Raw genomic sequence first — 17,243 nt, 5'->3', positions numbered from 1 at the left:
GAGGATCTACGGTAAGGGGATGCTGCTGCTGGATGGGTGGGTGGGTACTGGTGACCCGAATACGTCTTGCTCGAGGGCACAATCTCTGAACATCTTCTCCTGGTAATACTCCATGTGAATTCTTGTACCGACCAGGACCGACGTGCTTCTCTATATAGGATACTGATACACTGTGTATAGCTGTACTTGTGTAATAAAGAATTTTATAATTTTTGTTAATCATTTCAATTAATACATAAGTATATCAAATAAACCCATGGATATACTCCGAGTGCAGTAATGTAAAAGAGCAGCATCTAAACTGAACCTCGAAATATTCAAATCTTGCTTTAGACCGGATCCTCCAATCAAAACTGAACGTCCATCTGGCAGCACTAGTTCCCTTGGTATCCCATCACTTCAGCATTTGCTCCGTCGGGATTCATTAAAAAGTCGGATAAATCATTCTCGCGCGTCCAGGTAGTAACGCCAGGAGCCATTTATCTTGTTGGGGACTTTCTCTCGCGTAATCTTTTCCCGTATCTCGTTCTCTCTCGTAATCCTCGAATGTGAAACTCGTCCGGCTCTGTTTTGAGGTTAGGTGCAGCTAAAGGAAGTTGCGGTGTAGGTGCGCGAGGCCAGAGGGTACAAGAGAGTTTACAGTGAGGTTTCTGACTTATCGTCGCCTGCCAAGTCGGAAGGGACGCACGGCGTCGCCATGGATTTACGACGATAAACTGCGGTAATATAAGGCGGCCACTTGGCGTGCCGTTCGGCCACAGTCAATATCATTTTGTTCACTCGCCTCGATTTCCTATGGGTTTAATATCTCGTCCACCCCTTTGACTGTGGAAAGTCGAGTTCTCAACAAGGGTACGTAGTCTCAGCAAGGGATCGTAGTAATAAAATCATTAACCTGCCGGGGCGACGCGCTAATTTGCTAAATCAACGGCAAACCGGCGTGGCCGTATCCTTTTATTTTTCACTGAGTGAATTTCACTGAGCGTTCAATGGCGCATTGGATTAGTGACGTGACATGAGGACGTCCGGCGTCCCTCATTCCCCAGACACGTCCTTCTACACCATGTATACGTATATAGATATATACAGGAGAGACCCCGTTTAAACGGCGTTCTCGCGCATTTTCCGCAGGTTTACAAATATATGATGGCGTCGTGATATCTACACTGGACACCTCGACGCTTGACGTCGCTTCTACAGCAATTCTGTTGTTACATGGTATATTGGTATGTAGAATATCAATAGAATAACAACTGCTATACGCCTTTCTTTTATTTTTCTAGCATTACCACTGAGGGTTTTTAGGCGTCGCGACGCTCGGCAAATTTAATCAAGCGGAAATATTCGGTAAGCATGTGCATCAGAAAGGGCATGGAGTGAGCTCTGCTTCTTTTTTTTTTTTTAAGGTAAAGTGTAAAGGAAGACGGGCAACGGTGTCGCGACGCCGTTCATTGAACAAAGGCGCCCGGCGCCCATGAAAACGGCACGCGACGAATTGCTCGCAGGAGAATACCGAAAACACGCGGTTACTTGAGAGACAATACTCGTGGAAAATGGTGCTGCTGTGTTGGACCAGAGAGAGAGAGAGAGCGAGGAAAACAAATGCAGTCAAAGGGAGAGAAGAAATGGACGGGTTGAAAGGGTGAGAAAAAAGAGAAACGCTCCGAAATGCTAGAAAAAAAGAAGTTGGCGATGGTCGGTTTGGTAGAAAATACAAAAAAAAAAAGGGTTAGCCACACACACTGCTGCCAACCGCGTAGGCCAGAAGTCATATATCACTGATAGCGCATGAGTTTCCTACGTTTCTCCCACATCCTGGAGCAAATTCAATTATGGAATCCTCAAAGTCCACGCTTCGTTATTCAGACCTCTTTGACATGACCAGTGAGACCTGGACGTCAGGACCTTATTTCCTTTTTTAATACACTTTTCACTCACGTTAAAATTCATATATGGTCACGTCATGGTAATGCTAAAGAATTCTCTATACGAACTTTATATATCTCTACATGAACTTTGTGCGTTATCGCTGCATACAACTAAAAGATATATAACTTATCAATCCACTGAGAAATATCTTTATTCCAGATTGAGATAAACGACTATACCAATGGATGTAAATTGCTGCTGGAATTTTAACGGTGGAAGCGCGAGAGTTAACTTGAATAATCGAACGGCAAAATGGCGCCAGAAGGTAATATCGAAATTGTACTTACCATAGGAACGTAGGATGGATTACAGAGTATCAGATTATCGTAATCTGCCTATATTATGGATACGTGTACGTATCTCTCATTAAAATACCGTTCTGCTGGTGTTATTGGATGCATACGTAACGTGGATATACGTACCCCTATGGTTATACGTATCTGAATGTTTACTTGAGGTAATAAAAAACCTTAGGATGCACATACGAGGCTTTGTGCCTGGTACAACAGATGCTCCAATTTGTCAAGGGTGGATGAGACATTTTATTTCTCTTGTTTTACCTTGTCTCTACATCCCCAGACCATAAGCAAAATGTAGAGGAAGCTTGACGCAGGAGAAAAACAAAAAATTACAATTGAATTTACACGAATGGTAATAAAATTATAAAAAATTGTATACACCAGCGTAAAGGCTAATTTAATTGTGAGTTAACAGTGACTCTGGTAATTTTTAATATTCATTTAATTAATTCTTCAACGTCCATTATGCCATAATAATCCTATAATTATTTACAGGATTTAAACGCAATCGCAAACTGGACTCGACGGTGCGTTAATCCGCGTTTCGAAATCGCCGTTAACGCATCCACATTATCGTGTTAACAGGTGGAATAAATAGGCCCTGCTTCCCACGGTATCAACGATTCCCTAATAGTCCAGCTGGCTTTGTACAGGCTTGATTCTTGTCGCCGGAACGCCCTGCTGATTAGGTCAGGCTAGATAGCCTGGCAGGACCATAGCAAACCGAACGACGCAAAGCTGACCGCAAACAATAATCCCAGATCGTGGAAGTAACATGAATCGTTGGTCAAATCGTATAGTCTGTGGTGGCAGTGGTCGTTGCTAAACGAGGAGAAGTACAGACATGGAAAATAAGAGAGACAGACCCAAAATCCAGAAACGATACCAGTATCGATATACCCAAATGGTCCTGGTGCACCTGGTCACCCTGTTTCACGCTGCTCTCATCATCATTTGGAGAACGAAATCCCGTAGTCTGCACAAGGGGTGTCTAGTGGTTCACAGAATGTCTCTCTGGTATCCTCGTATACGTATACACCCCTGGAGACACCTAAGTGTATACTGATTGTGAGCCAACCCTCCCAGCCGTTTCATCCCGTTAGAACCAAGTCAGAGCAACGGCCCATTTCTGCTCCGGTGTAGTCGCATTACGTATTAGAAGCAGTAGGCTAGGTTGTCTTCCATTATGTAATGGTCCATTGTACGGTACAATCCTCCGCAAGAGAGAAATGTCACTGTTGTGCATATACGTACGTGACCGCATATGAGGATATATACACTGAGTATATAGAAAGAGCCAGGTTCGGATCGTAATTAAAGGAAACTGCAGCAAGTGAAATTATTCAGGAAGTTCAAGAAGGACCATTGTAAAATTTACTGTACAGTACAACACTGTACTCACACGGTAAAAAATTTATTTCCTACTAGCATCCGTTTTATCTAATACCCACTTTCGTTTTATTCTCTTCTTCGTCCTCAGCTTCCTTCGCGCCATCAGCTACGTGCCATTGCGACAACCGCTGTGATCTTCTCCGGAGTGCCAGGTCTGTTACTAATGAGACGCCTGGGATACCGTGTGGCATTTGGCACGTACTCGTGTCACTACGGATTTCAATATATCTTAGTAGCGTATATATGGATACGTATATACACACGATGTAACTACCGTGTAGACCCCCGTACACTTCAGTCAGTGAATGCATTAACACCGGTCTAGACGCACTTCGGGTAGCTGGGTTCTTCGTTATGAGCGTGGGAGTGGAAAAGAAAAATAGAGAGAGACGCGTGGTTGAGTAGCGAGGAAGGAAGGAAGGTGGATGAACGAGGGGGTAATGTCTTGTTGAATAAAAAAAAAACTGACAGGTAAAAGGATGTGTCGAATAGGCACCAAGGGCGGGGGACGTACAAGGGGTGACAATTAAAGTTAAGAGCGCGCGTAAAGTCATTAGCCTTAATTGGAGTGCGCGGCTCGACTGTCAACTGAATAGATGACAGAGGCCGTTGTGATGCGTTCTGTATTGCCTATGGAAGGACATATGTGGATGGTATCACACATACGGATGCTTTCTAAGCAAGTGCAAAGAGCGTGCGTCGAGCAATCAAGTTCTATTTTTTTTCTCTTTCTACTTGTCCACGTTTCTCTCTTTTTTATTCTCTGCTATAGCACCGTTCGATTCCAACCGTTTTCACGATCGTCGGTCCATGCCAAGGGTTGCTAAACGTTATAGGTAATTTTTGGCGTCGCGACGCTCTTCCGTCTCGGTTCTTACAATATACTGGTGAATATTCGACAGGTAGATTGAATTGATACAGCAGATAATACACGCTAGTAATTCTGACGAATCGTACGTTTCATGAATTTCATATGGTACCACCGCCATTTTGTACGATGCATGGTATATGTAGTACGCGTGTGTATATATATAAATATAAAGATAAAAGGTATAACGTTTGACTGTCATGCAGAAAGAAATTGGTTCCGGATGCTGTGAGTGACCAGTAGATTTTAATAAATCTGGACCATTTCTAGTAATCTTGTGTAAGAGAAAGGAATATGAAAAAAAGTATGAACAATTTTGAAAATATTGAAGACTCAAATAATTGTCCTACTTCCCTTGTATGTATAACACACTTTTTTTTTTATTACAGAAAAGCTCATAGACAAGAATCCTGAAATTCTCTTATTACAAAGGAGGCCAAGCGAGATGAATTCATCTTCATAAGGTAGAAGCACTCGTTTCGTTTGCATGGGTCCTTGGATGTACAGTCCGTAATAAGGATCGACCTAGAAGTGAAGTCAGGTATAAGAATTACTGTTACACCGATAGACCTTCCTAGCAGAACCACTTACTGTACTCACTACTTTTTCTTATCGAATAAGATTTTATTCCATTTACTTTCAGCAGCAACCAATTTTATTCGAATCTTCTCTTAGTACCATATTCCGCCGAAGTGACAGTATTTATTGGACAATACTGTGCATCGCTGTTCAATTTGATGACAATTGTAAGGATAGCTAAACAGCTGGATAATGATAGCAATGCTAATGCAGATTCATTATGGTTTCAGGTACCTCCACTATTCCTGTACAACCGTATAACCAAAATGCATAGCGACGTTGGCGTTACGCTGAAATGGTAACGCCGACGTTTCGATTTCGTAGCAACAATGCCAGCGTAATTGGAGCGCATTTATATGAATATAAATGTTGATAGCAGGATGGTAGTCGGTTGCTGGAGTGACAGGATCCTCCTGGATTTATCATCTGGCCAGATTGTACACATATATCAAAATTGATGACTACAGACTGAACTCCAATCCGAATTGCTCCCGGAGCAATTCCTGTGCCACCCTCTCCAGGTATTCCAGACTATCCTTGTTAATCCCTTATTCGGTAGCTCTATAATACTGGTATCCAACCCGTATCCTTCTTCTTGGATTCTGCTGACTTTTCTCTTATTTTTAGGAACTAGCCCCCCTTGTCACCGCCGCCGGTTTCTCCATCCCTTTCAGCCAGCACATTTTACTTAGTTATACGAAAATTTTCAAGTCTATTCTTCAGACCTTTTACTGTACGTAGGTATACCCTCATATTCTTTTTTTTCTTTCTCTCTGCTTCTGTCATCGTCCCTTTCGATTAAATTAGTTTGCGAATCCATTTGCACATCCCGGGTCCTGGATGGCTGGTTCATCCCTCTGGCTCCTTATAGAAAAAACATACCCCTTTTTAATAAAGAAGCACGCAGCTCAGACTACCCCTGAATATTCCTGAGGAAGAATAAGCGCGAGCTGCGTGAATAGAAAGAATAAAGGGGGATGAAGAGTAGGCGAAGTAAGGGGAGGTGGAGATAGCGTCAGTAGAGAATGAGAGAGAAGAGTAGGAGAGGTATGTATAGGTATGTAGCTGTACAATGCTCTAACGGAAATCCCGTTGAAAAATGTAGCTTCGATCGAGCCGACTGTAATTCGGCCATTCGACGAGGTTCTAATAAATATTCCTACCCTGAAAAGTGTCATCCCTCCCACGGGGGGTGGCTGCAGGTAGACATAGAATGGAATCGCGGAGGGTGAGAAGTTTGGGTAATAAAAAAAAAATGGAGAGAACATTTTGTAGTTTTGAAAACAAATTTTCGCGATCGTTACGGACGAGCAAAGCTGGTTTATTTGACGGATGGATCCATTGGTGACTGTATGGAATTATTAAAAAAAAAATACCAATGAAGGCAAAAATAACGCAAAATAAAGCCGACGAGACAGAAATAGAAATTAGAAAAAAAAAGAATTACAGAATGTCAAGACTTTATAGAAATGATTTTTCATTGATTTAATGTTATTTACTTAAGAGCTTCTAGAAGGATTGTAAAATATCTTTTTTACAGTTACAATATATCGTCATCAGGAAACCAGTGGCCAAAGGCAATTTCACAGTATTGTTTACGATATTACCCAATCAGCTATTATTCAATATACAGTCACCGCGGCTACGCGCGCAAAAGTTATGAATACGAAACCGCGTAAAAAGTGGAAAAAAAAGGTCGACCGCAAAAAAAGCAAAGTGTAAAATACGTAAAAATCCAGCATAACGTGTTCATGACTTTTAAAATAGCTCGGGTCCGCCGCCCCGACCGCTAAAAACTATATACATACATAGTTTGAACAATCTGTAGCGCAATAGCCAACAAGTATTAAAATTGTAAATATTCCCCAGGTCCAAACTGCCCGGTGCAGCTGAGAGGTGCGACGAGGACGAGATGTCACGGGTGACGACGAGAACAGTGCCGTAGGCGTGGATTAGCAAGTGGAAATCCCTAAAGCAGTTTTTGCACGTGGTTCGCGCGTGGTATGCACGACCTAACCTCTCATCAGGAGCATAGGAGTGAAACTAGCAGCAGCATGAGGAGGGTGGCTGATACCGAGAGTCCCATACCCCTCGGTTAATACTGCGACAGGAAGGTCGTTGGGTTTTGCACGGGACACAATGCTCGGAGGTCCATGCAAGGTTGTACGAAGGGTGGCCGAAGAGGGAGGTCGAAGGTAGAGGGTTGCTGGAAGTGTGGTACAGGAGGAAGTGTCGGCATGGATGGGACAAGACGGTGAGGAGACTGGGTTAACCAGTGGTACTGGAAGATGAGGATGAGGACGAGGATGGGTTTGGAGGGTAGTTTTGCATGGTCCGCTCTACGATGGATTTTGTGCTTGTGAAGTTGTCGCTAATGCTTATCGATCTGGTTCTATCTTTCTCCTTTAGTAACTGCTCTCTCTCTCTCTCTCTCTTCTCCTCTTTCTCACGGCCCAGGGTGGAGGGGGGGGGGGGGGGGGGGGTGCTTTCCCTCTCTGTCTCCTTCTGTCTTTTTCTCATGACGTCTCCTGGTCGCTTTCTCTCTTTCCCTTGAACCTACCGACTGTACCTACCTTTCTCGCTCTCTTTCCTTGTCTCTTTAGAACATTCACTCTCACTCCCATCTCTCTCACTCAGCCTCCCATCCTTAGGTATTCCCTACTCTCCACCCTTGGCACTCACCCCCTGTATACAGTAGGGTGCACCCCCTGGTCCTCTTTTGCGCATTCGACCTCGTCTCTCCCTTTTTCCTGTCTCTCTCTCTCTCTTTGCTATCTCACCACGCTGCAGTACCTCATAGTTCAAACCCAGGATACTCCTGGTCCAGCCAAAAGTAATACCTAACCTACAAGAGAGGATCATTTCAACCTCATAGTGGATACCTGGGGTAGACCACCGTACAAGGGTTGACTTCCTATTTAACAATAGAATTTCTATATGAACTCATATACCTCAAACATACCTAGCATATGTATACGGATATCTAGGGGTGAGAAATGCGTGCATTCTTCTCTTATCTTTTTTTTTTTTTTTTTTCTTTTTATACGCGTAAACCCGAGTCCACGCTCGAGCGCTCAAAGAGCCCGTAGACGCGCGTGCCCGCCGCCATGCGTGAAACAAAGTGCGGGGCATTGTCGAGAAAATTGCCTCTGAAATCTTTAGGAGCCTGGCCATTTTCTAGAAGCATTCGCCTGCCACCCTCGACGTCATTCTCTTAGCCCCTTGCCCTCTGGCTCGGTATCGTCATATCTAACACTTGGCACGAGACCTCCTTCTGGAGCCGGTACCACCGTTAACCTGTGGACCCGTAGCCTGTTTCACGTCTCTTTTACACTTAAATCTTTTTCTTCTCTCTCTCTTTCCTTCTCCCCTTCTTTTATCTTCTTTTTATTTCATCTTCTCAGCCTTCTACTTCCATTCGTCCAGCTGCTAGAAGCCCATGTTGTCTCAACTCAGGATAGAGACTCCGGTACCTCTACGACAATCCTAATCAACTTTAAAGGATCTTATCCGAAATTGATGCGCTCACCGTTCTCATCAGACAATCCATTTGCCATCATTCACCGATACCAGGAGTACAGCCAAATCTTAACCTGAGGCTATTCCCACCTTCAAGTTATACTCGATTTGGAAGACCACCAGCTCCCTTCCGACATCTTGAGGGATCTTGAGGTCGATAAGGTTTAGAAGCATATCCAAGGGTGAATTTGATCTGCAATCATTTTATCGGCTCATGTTTATTGCCTCAATTCCATTTTGTCTTTTTACCATATCGTTCGATAAATACATGAGACTTTAATTAAAAACTTGTACTTGAATGTTAACGGTGTTGGTATATCCGCTATATAAATCCAGTATCATTAACTGTTTTTACTAAACACTATTTGTACATAGGGGCGCATATATTGTATCTGGCAATAAAATCACAGGCATAAGAACCAGTCGTAAAGTTGGTACAACTGTGTGATTTGGATACCAAGAGCCATTAAAGAAAATAACCTAATTATTGCTCAAATGGAGAATCACGTTTTGTCTCTTTTGAGATTTCGATCGGACATCTGTTACCCCCCTTTCTAATTATTCCACTTGTAAAAGTATATTACACCAATGATGTATGTCTTTACGGGCCGGAACGCAATAGCGTCTTGCGATACCGGATTATTGCTTTGAGAAATTGACCAACCATGACGCTCTGTAAAACTACCCCTGCCCCGTGACGCTATTACTTACCGTTATTTTGTCGCAAGGTGGAAACGATGAGAAGGACCGAATTTTAATAAAAAAAATGTTAGCGCGTGTCATATTTGCCCCTTTAAAAAAATCACTTAATCTTAATATGCTCAATGATATTGGTAAACTTTCGATATCTTTTCAAATATTTACATTTCACGTTTCAAAAGCGTCCCCATTATTACAGACTATTCGAGTGGTTTCACCCTTATGTACTGAACGTTTTCTTATAAACTGAGAAATGTCTGCGCGAGACAGATACATTCTAGATAATTCATTTATGCTTTTGACGTTACTGCTTCTTAAATATGTATATATATACCTCCGAGTTGTTACGCACTCTTCAGAAATCCTTAAGGCACTTCGTCTCTCCTCGTCCTTACGATTTCCTCTTTGTTTCGTAAGAAGACTTCCTATATATCTTCTAGTCAGGGTTCTCGTTCCACGGTATCCTCTTGGATCCTTGACTTTCAAATAAGTTTAAAAACTTTGAAAACTCTTCCACGGTAATAACGGAGCAGCTTTAACAAGTTGGATACCTAATTACTGCTTGTCATATTAAATCTAATGCAAACCACCCTGTATCGTATGTTACAGCTTAACACAGGGACAATGGCGCCCTCGTAAAATTTAACCCTGCAATAAAAATCAGGAAGTGGCAAGTTGTCAATGCCGGTTGTAGGACACTGATCGGAATATGCGGGATTAAGGATAGAGTATAGTTTTATGGTCGGTATAATCATTATTGCCTGTAGGTTCGGTGGAAACCCTATTCTTATTATGTTGCAAGGAAATTCCGATAGAGGCGCTGGAAATCAATGTAGACGCTAGTGACATCTATATGGCATCTTTGAACCTCAGTTGCTGTTCAGCTGTTGAGCAGTGTAGTCGTGGTAGATGCTACCACGAATTCTACTAGACAGTTGCGGAGTGTACTGCGCTCGTTGTTAACAGTTTTCCGTCACTCTTTGAATTAATTGAAAGTGTCTAAATATTATAAGTTAACATAAAATGGCTGGTTTTACGGAAAGTGCTCTTGTTAAGAAACTTATGGACTTGAATCCTTCGCAACAGAGTATACAGACACTCTCGCTGTGGTTGATACATCACAGGAAACACCATCCGACCATCGTTAAAGTCTGGTTCAAGGAGATGTGTAAAGGTAAGTTGTTTGTCGTTTAATTAATTACATTTATTTATTGCTTGGTAAGATTTTATTTTTGAATTTCACCAAATTTCGTCACTCCTTTGATCCAATTAGTTCCTATTTCGTCTATCCGGGGTCTGCTCGAAATTTCTAGGTTAGAGAACACACGATCGTTTGCTACGCAACGGCCTACGTGTTTGGCTCAAATACGCATTAGTAATTAAATCGTTATTAACGCAACAATTGTTCACTTTTCTTAGATATTCTTTTGTACTGTTAATTGTTGTTGCACCATATTCTTTGCGACTTGGGTTTATTACTTGTTCTTCTTTTCTATCGTTTCCCAACAATTTACAGTGCATCATTTTTGAATTTTCCATCGCTGTTTTGTACTTGTTTTGACATATTATTTTATCATATTATTCAGTTTTATGAAAATCTGTAAAGCTTCGTTAATTTTCTTGCGGAATGACGCAACACCTTGCTGTAAAAGTATTTTTGAATACGCCGACCACGTTGGGCCCTTTTTTTTACTCCTGAACGCATATTACAAGAATTAGTTACTTCGACTGTAATAGATAAAAAATTTGAAAAATATCATTTTTCCTCAATGATGACTCGATAGTGCGAACGGGTATTGTTGTTGAATTTCTATTTTTATTTAAAATTGTATTTTTTAAAATCATTTTACGTTACGCTACGATTTCAGTGGTGCCAGAACAAATTTAAAAACATCGTTAGCACCGGGTGTGACTTATTGTGTGTGCTTTATTTTTTATTTTCAGTGAAAGATAATCGGAAATTGATGTTTATGTACTTGGCGAACGATGTTATACAAAACAGTAAGAAGAAAGGTCCAGAGTTCGGAAAGGAATTCGCAACCGTTTTACCGAAAGCTTTCGAGCACATGAAAAGGTTCGACGAAAAGACCAGAGAACGTCTTAACAGGTTACTTCAAATCTGGGAAGAACGTGGTGTCTATGACAAAACACAGATAGCCGAATTCAAAGCATCTTTTAATTCAGCATCGGACCCCGTCAAGGACTCAGTAACACCGCCGCCTAGAAAGAAACCAAGAATTGACGTAGAGAAGGTAACAAAACATATTGAAGAACAAATTTTGGAATTCTCCAAAAAGAAAAAACGTTTTAACTTAAAAATAATTGTATCAAGGCATATACGTTCGATATGTATGTATAATTTCGATTTTTTGTCTTTCAGCAAAAGGAAAAAGAGAAGGAAAGAGAGAGGGAGAGGGAAAGGGAGAAGGACAAGGAGAGGGAAAAGGAAAAAGAGAAGGAAAAAAAAGAAAGAAAAAAGTCGGAGACCGAAGTCGAAATCGATGGTACCAAAGAGCTTCATGTTACCTTGAGTCCTCGCACGCCAGCCGGGGATCCCCCGGAAACTGAGGAGCTCGTCAAAGCTTTAATGGTTAATAATGTTCCTTCTTTCTACGACAAAGTCAAGGACTATGTACCGACACCAATAAAATACCTTAAAATGAAAACAAGCGGTGTTCAGTCCATGGGGCGACAGCGTAAATACACGTACAATGGCAAAAGCAAATGCCCGATAGCGTACGTGATTCCTCGAACGCGAACGATTGCAGAGCTGATGGCTATGGTTATACCAATTTCATATTTTTGTTGAACCAATTTCAAATTTCAAACGTTAATCACTAAAAAAAAAAAGCTTCGTGAAAGGATTACGCGAATAACGCATCATCAAATTGTCTCGTGTGACTTGTTTAGCCGTTATCCTATTAAATAAAGTATTTTGTTTACTTATTATTTTTATTTTTTCATCGCGTCTACATGGGGGGGGGAGGAAGGACACAACGCAATTTCAGGAATTATATTTCCCCAAAATGACACAGGTCCGATACTTTTAAAGTATCAAAATTGTGTTTTTTTAAACATACACGACGAAGCACCTTTATATATAGAATATATATATATTATCAGTCTTAGTAAGTATATGCAAAAACTAATCTGTACTTGCATTACAGGATTTGGAGAACACAGCATCTTCCGACGCCGGTGTCAGAGAACGCATAGCGTCGTTACCTCCAGAAGTGTCGGAGGTATCCCTATTGGCTAATTTAGCTGACAGGTCAGCAGCTGATCAATTAAGCGTAGCTGTTAATGAGGCGGCAGCGTTGTTAGCTGATTACAACGGCAGACTGCAGGCTGAGATGGAAGACAGAAGAAGATTATTAACAATGCTGAGGGATTACACGCTGTTACAGAAACAATTACTTCAACAGGCCCAAACGACGCTCGAGGTAAGTTTCTCTGTACTTGTAGAAGATGATGAAATAATGTGTTGATATAATAAAAAAAAAATAAATTGTACACAACAATAACTGCATATTGTATTCTTCAGGACTACAAGGAGAAACTGAAGAAGATATGCTCTGTACGATCAGAAGTGAAGTCTCACATTTCAAATCTTCCGGATCTGACGCAGCTGCCAGACGTCACAGGTGGATTAGCCCCACTGCCTTCAGCCGGTGATCTCTTTTCTCTTCACTAGCTGAAGATCTTCGTTGAAGCACGAGGTAGACCTCGTGTTTCCAGGCGAAGAGTAATGCAGCTGCAAGTCAACTTCCTAGACATCACACAGGAACCCGACTGAATCTACGGGGAAGTCCCTGGCTGACTACAGGACGAAATTCCTCGCTAAAATCGAGATGGAACGCGGAGAAGAAGAGAAGAATGACCACGAGGTAAAATTGCAGACTTTTGTTGTAAAGGAGAAAGTGAATTAGAACAAAGAAATGATAAAAAAAAACAAAAAAAATTAAAAGCCGATATTACTTGTATCGCCTTCTTTTTTCTTCTGCTTGCCCAAGAATTAATACCGGACTGCCTTCGCAATTTGTCTCCTGATTAAAATTAAGCAATTTATCACGGTATTTGGGAGAACAAGTAACTGATGAAACTGTGTTACATCGTCTTGAAGCGCCATTGGTCAATTTGAGTCACTTTGAAAATGGCCCTTGGTACGAGCGGAGGGATTCGGCTTTCTTTGTTCTTTCTTTTTCTTCGTTCTATGGTTTTTTTTTGTCTTTTTTCGTCCTACCACGTCATTGTGAACGACACGTTGATGATGTCATCCATTATTCAACTTCTTATATTTTTCTTTTTGTTTTTCAATCCTAGACGCAATTCGAATCTTTTTGTAGTCTTACAAAATCAAAAGTTTCCGTGCGTCTATCTCGTGTGCTTGAAAAGGATCTTTTCTTTTAAATCCAATCCGAATTCACTACTCGTGTGAACTTTCTAATGCATCGTCGATTTTTCTGTTTCTTTGGGAATTTGTAATCAATTGCACTGGTTTTGCGAGCACAAAAGACATGGACGCACATGTAGGGGCTGGATAGTTTGCCAGACGTAAACGTGTGCAGGCCTGATAAGGGGTAGATAATTTGATAGAAAATGGAAAATTGAAGGAAACGAAAAACATGAGCACATAATGTTTTTTCATTGTGCACTGGGAGTCTTTTGATGGGTCAAAAATTTGAACTGTTTTCGCACAGTTGTATTTTTTTTCTATTTTAATTGGCCGATTATTTGTCGGGAAAAATCGTTTAGGGCGTGATGCACTATTTTTGCCATGCAACTATGGCAAATCCTTTATCCTTGTACATATTTCGTATCTAGTTGACACGATTGCGGGACTGAACAAAAAAAAAACACTTCCTAAAACCTAATAATAGATTTGGTTGAAATTTTGGGACGGAAGAGAATGTAATAACCAGCGTAAAAGCTATATTATTGTACATGTATTATTTTAAGAGATGATGATGGCGAATGAATGCGAGACTATGTATCGCTTAAATTGTAATATTGTGGAGACTATTAATACGAATAAATGTTTTCAACGTTAAGATAGTTGGAAAAATTTTTTCTTGATTTATTCGTTCTTTCAGGTCAAAATTTTTGAAAATTTTCTTAACTACAAACGTGGGTGTACAATGTATATATTTAGAAGTTTATCAATAGTTTAGCTCATTCAAGCGGGAGCGCTCGCCACTTTAGGTTAGATTGTAGGTAAGTTTTCTTTTTCTTTTTTAATTAGATTGACCCATTGATTTCTTACTGTTAAAAAAATACACTACAAGGTTACAATAAATAAGTACAACGTTATTTGTAAACAAAATCTATATTACATTTATCATAATAAATACAATTGTGTATAAGTTTTTCTAGATTGTGTATCGGCATAATCTGCGTAGCTTCGACTTAATTAAATACATATTAACAAATTTACAGTCAGCCCCTCAGGCTTCATCAATCGTTTGTCCTTCTCATTGTACAATCGAAAAAATCGAGTATATACTTATCGCACACATAGGTTATCAAGCACCGTTTTAAGTATTTGTAAAATAATTCTCAATGCCACTTTGAGTAGTTCTGCAACACGCTTTGACAAGAGCTATCGGCAACAATTTTGGAAATATGGAATAATTCCAATCGGATTCCATTTTTTCGGAGTTAATAATTTCGCGTAATCGAGAATGCAATCTTACTTTTACGTTCTTGTTTCTAGTTCACTGTGACTGCATAGAATATTCTTTAGCACACCAAAGAGTACGCATCGAAGCTGATTAATTTTTTTCTAAAACACTTCTTTTTGGAACCTGCCAATATAAACGCGGACACGAGGTCAGACTTTTGTCAGTATCCATCACCTGGCTTATGGGAAATCAGTAACTGAAAATTACTTGCCTATTGTCATAGTCATCAAACTGCATGGTTCGATATTGCTAGAACAGAATGTTTGGAATGAATGTATGCGAATGATATTCTCATTACACTTATTCCTTATCTTTACGCGCGGTTGTAACACAAGCAATACGTAATTCAAAAAGTGTTGCTCTGAATTAATTACTTGCGCACTACTCTGCGATACAAATTAAGGACATACATTATTCCAAGATTCTCTGTATACTATGGTGGGCAAGTATGAACACGTTTTGGAAACTAGTTATAGCTATGAATTTTCTCTACGTTTCGTGCGGATGGGTTGGTCTCGTTGGCTTCAGGATTAACTTCCCTGTATCGTCACAACTCATATTGAAGTCACACAATACATTACGTGCACGTTGAGTTATTATGCTTGGTGCTATAACTCTTCTGTGTACACCCATCATAAATAGTATCACTAAAAAATATTTCAATATCATTTTCATTGTGTACAAATTATAAAACATGTGTATCTATATATTTTACCTAGTAAGATACTGGCCAGTGTAAAGAACGGATGATTACACAGACTCTGTGTGAAGGAAACTGCTGATGTATTTGGATCTGTGAGCCAATGCCACGCTCCTACTGCTGTACAAACCGAGATGAATCCCAGGAGCACTGTAAGCAGGACTAGACCATGTATGATGTATTTAATATTAGATGATCAAGCATCAAGCACAGCAATGCAACATTAAATAGAATGATAAATGCGGATTTAGGATTAACAAACAGTCATTTAAGACAATGAGATTCAGATGGGACTATTAGAATAATGAATACAATGTTTCCAGTTATATACAAATTGTGTTAAAGTGCATCACCGAGACTCCAATAAAGTAAAAATTATTTGTACAGCAAATAAAGAATTGCAGAACAAGATTTCTAAATAAAGTACTACTTTAAATTTCATTTGGAAATATATGGACTGCGTGCAGTGGATGGTAATGAATCATAAGGTATGTAATGAATACAATTAACGTACTTCTCCATCGACGTGTCGATGGTTGAAGACTGGTAATAACCTCGGTTAGCCGTCTCTCGAAGGCCTTCAAGTCTGAAAGGTCATAGGTTAAGAATATAGTGGATAACCTCTCAATAGTAACACTAATTTCACGTTTACTGATGAAGGCGTACAGCGAAGAGTATCACCCAGTCTCCTACTCTTCCCAAATATTCATCTTTACCTTCACATACTGTTTGGTCCAGCGACATTTTTTTTCTTTTTTTTACCCCACAATCCTAGTACTAATGATGAAAACTTGAATCCCACCGTATGAAGGAAAATAAGAGTGGGATCAGAGATCAGCATGGAGATGCACAACGCTACGGTTTTAGGCGATACCAAAATCATGGCGCTAAATCGTAACGGCGAGTCTCGGAGCAGGATTTTCTGATCATCGCCTCCGTCGACAATGCGAATCCCGTCGTAGCCGAGTTAAACGTGAACACGAACAAGTACCTCGGTGGGCAGAGGTTCTCCGCTATTCACCGATGGTCCCAAAGCAACATTTAGAACGAGACCGGGAACTATAGAACTTTTCAACAACTATTGAAAAAGCCTATTGTTGAAACATTTTTAGGACTTTTTTAAGAAAGTGCGGTGACAACCTGACACTCGTGTAGCACCTCATTTTTTAAAAACTTTTCATCAATAGGCTTTTTCAATAGTTCTTGAGTAGTATGCTAAACCAAAATCTCGCAGAAAATACACTTAGCATGCCCAGGAGGTGCTTCGTCAATAGGCTTTTTCAATAGTTCTTGAGAAGTATGCAAAATCAAAATCTATGTAGGCTAAATCAAAATCTCGCAGAAAATACAGAGTAGATAAAAATTGCATTGAAATTGTAGAATATCAAAAACAAATTACGTTCAAATTGAAATGTTAGTAAATTAGGTGTTTGGAACATTCAAATAATTAATTAAATCAATAAAGTAAAATATCAACACTTACAAATCGGAAATTCTGGTCAAATATATTTAGAAGTATTGGAAGTTACCCAAAATTGTGTGCGCGCAAATTTTTCACGCAGGACTCGGAGAGCGGG

The 17,243-nt window shown here is 40.3% G+C and overlaps 2 protein-coding genes and 1 long non-coding RNA gene across 7 annotated transcripts in view; 2 read left to right on the top strand and 1 right to left on the bottom strand.

The window, feature by feature from the left end:
* The window catches only part of LOC107271470, a 13,176-nt gene extending 4,174 nt beyond the window's left edge, over positions 1-9,002 (top strand). The window contains exons 4-17 of one of the 4 annotated variants that reach the window (XR_001538651.2): positions 1,132-1,226; positions 1,284-1,347; positions 1,407-1,642; positions 2,089-2,631; positions 2,724-2,755; positions 2,814-3,633; positions 3,709-3,772; positions 4,695-4,792; positions 4,878-5,029; positions 5,132-5,234; positions 5,298-5,588; positions 5,695-5,800; positions 6,937-7,321; positions 8,472-9,002. This is a non-coding gene — a long non-coding RNA (uncharacterized LOC107271470). Of the gene's footprint in view, positions 1-1,131; positions 1,227-1,283; positions 1,348-1,406; positions 1,643-2,088; positions 2,632-2,723; positions 3,634-3,708; positions 3,773-4,694; positions 4,793-4,877; positions 5,030-5,131; positions 5,235-5,297; positions 5,589-5,694; positions 5,801-5,874; positions 6,112-6,936; positions 7,322-8,471 lie in introns of those variants that run through there. The other 3 variants (XR_003060890.1, XR_003060889.1, XR_001538652.2) reach the window with 3 other exon arrangements.
* A 1,147-nt stretch (positions 9,003-10,149) lies between these two features.
* Positions 10,150-14,336, top strand: LOC107271484 (regulation of nuclear pre-mRNA domain-containing protein 1B). The gene is made up of 5 exons (XM_015747539.2): positions 10,150-10,459; positions 11,230-11,537; positions 11,666-11,875; positions 12,453-12,728; positions 12,830-14,336. Exons 1-5 carry the CDS (start codon positions 10,309-10,311, stop codon positions 12,977-12,979), a joined length of 1,095 nt encoding a protein of 364 aa, XP_015603025.1. The 5' UTR covers positions 10,150-10,308; the 3' UTR covers positions 12,980-14,336.
* Positions 14,337-14,592: 256 nt separating this feature from the next.
* Positions 14,593-16,572, bottom strand: LOC107271485 (nuclear envelope phosphatase-regulatory subunit 1). 2 transcript variants are annotated; one of them, XM_015747540.2, is made up of 4 exons: positions 16,383-16,572; positions 16,181-16,252; positions 15,682-15,828; positions 14,593-15,613 (listed from the first exon to the last, which is right to left on the bottom strand). In XM_015747540.2, exons 1-4 carry the CDS (start codon positions 16,408-16,410, stop codon positions 15,456-15,458), a joined length of 405 nt encoding a protein of 134 aa, XP_015603026.1. In that variant the 5' UTR covers positions 16,411-16,572; the 3' UTR covers positions 14,593-15,455. The 2 variants fall into 2 exon arrangements, with proteins under 2 accessions (XP_015603026.1, XP_015603027.1); XM_015747541.2 differs by having other exon boundaries at positions 15,682-15,816; positions 16,383-16,557.
* Between the last annotated feature and the right edge of the window lie 671 nt (positions 16,573-17,243).

The sequence above is a fragment of the Cephus cinctus genome, unplaced genomic scaffold (assembly GCF_000341935.2).
Source record: "Cephus cinctus unplaced genomic scaffold, Ccin1 Ccin1_scaffold0980, whole genome shotgun sequence".
NCBI lineage: Eukaryota > Metazoa > Arthropoda > Insecta > Hymenoptera > Cephidae > Cephus > Cephus cinctus.
Note: the sequence above shows the minus strand (reverse complement) of the source record. Positions and strands in the feature narration are given on the sequence as shown.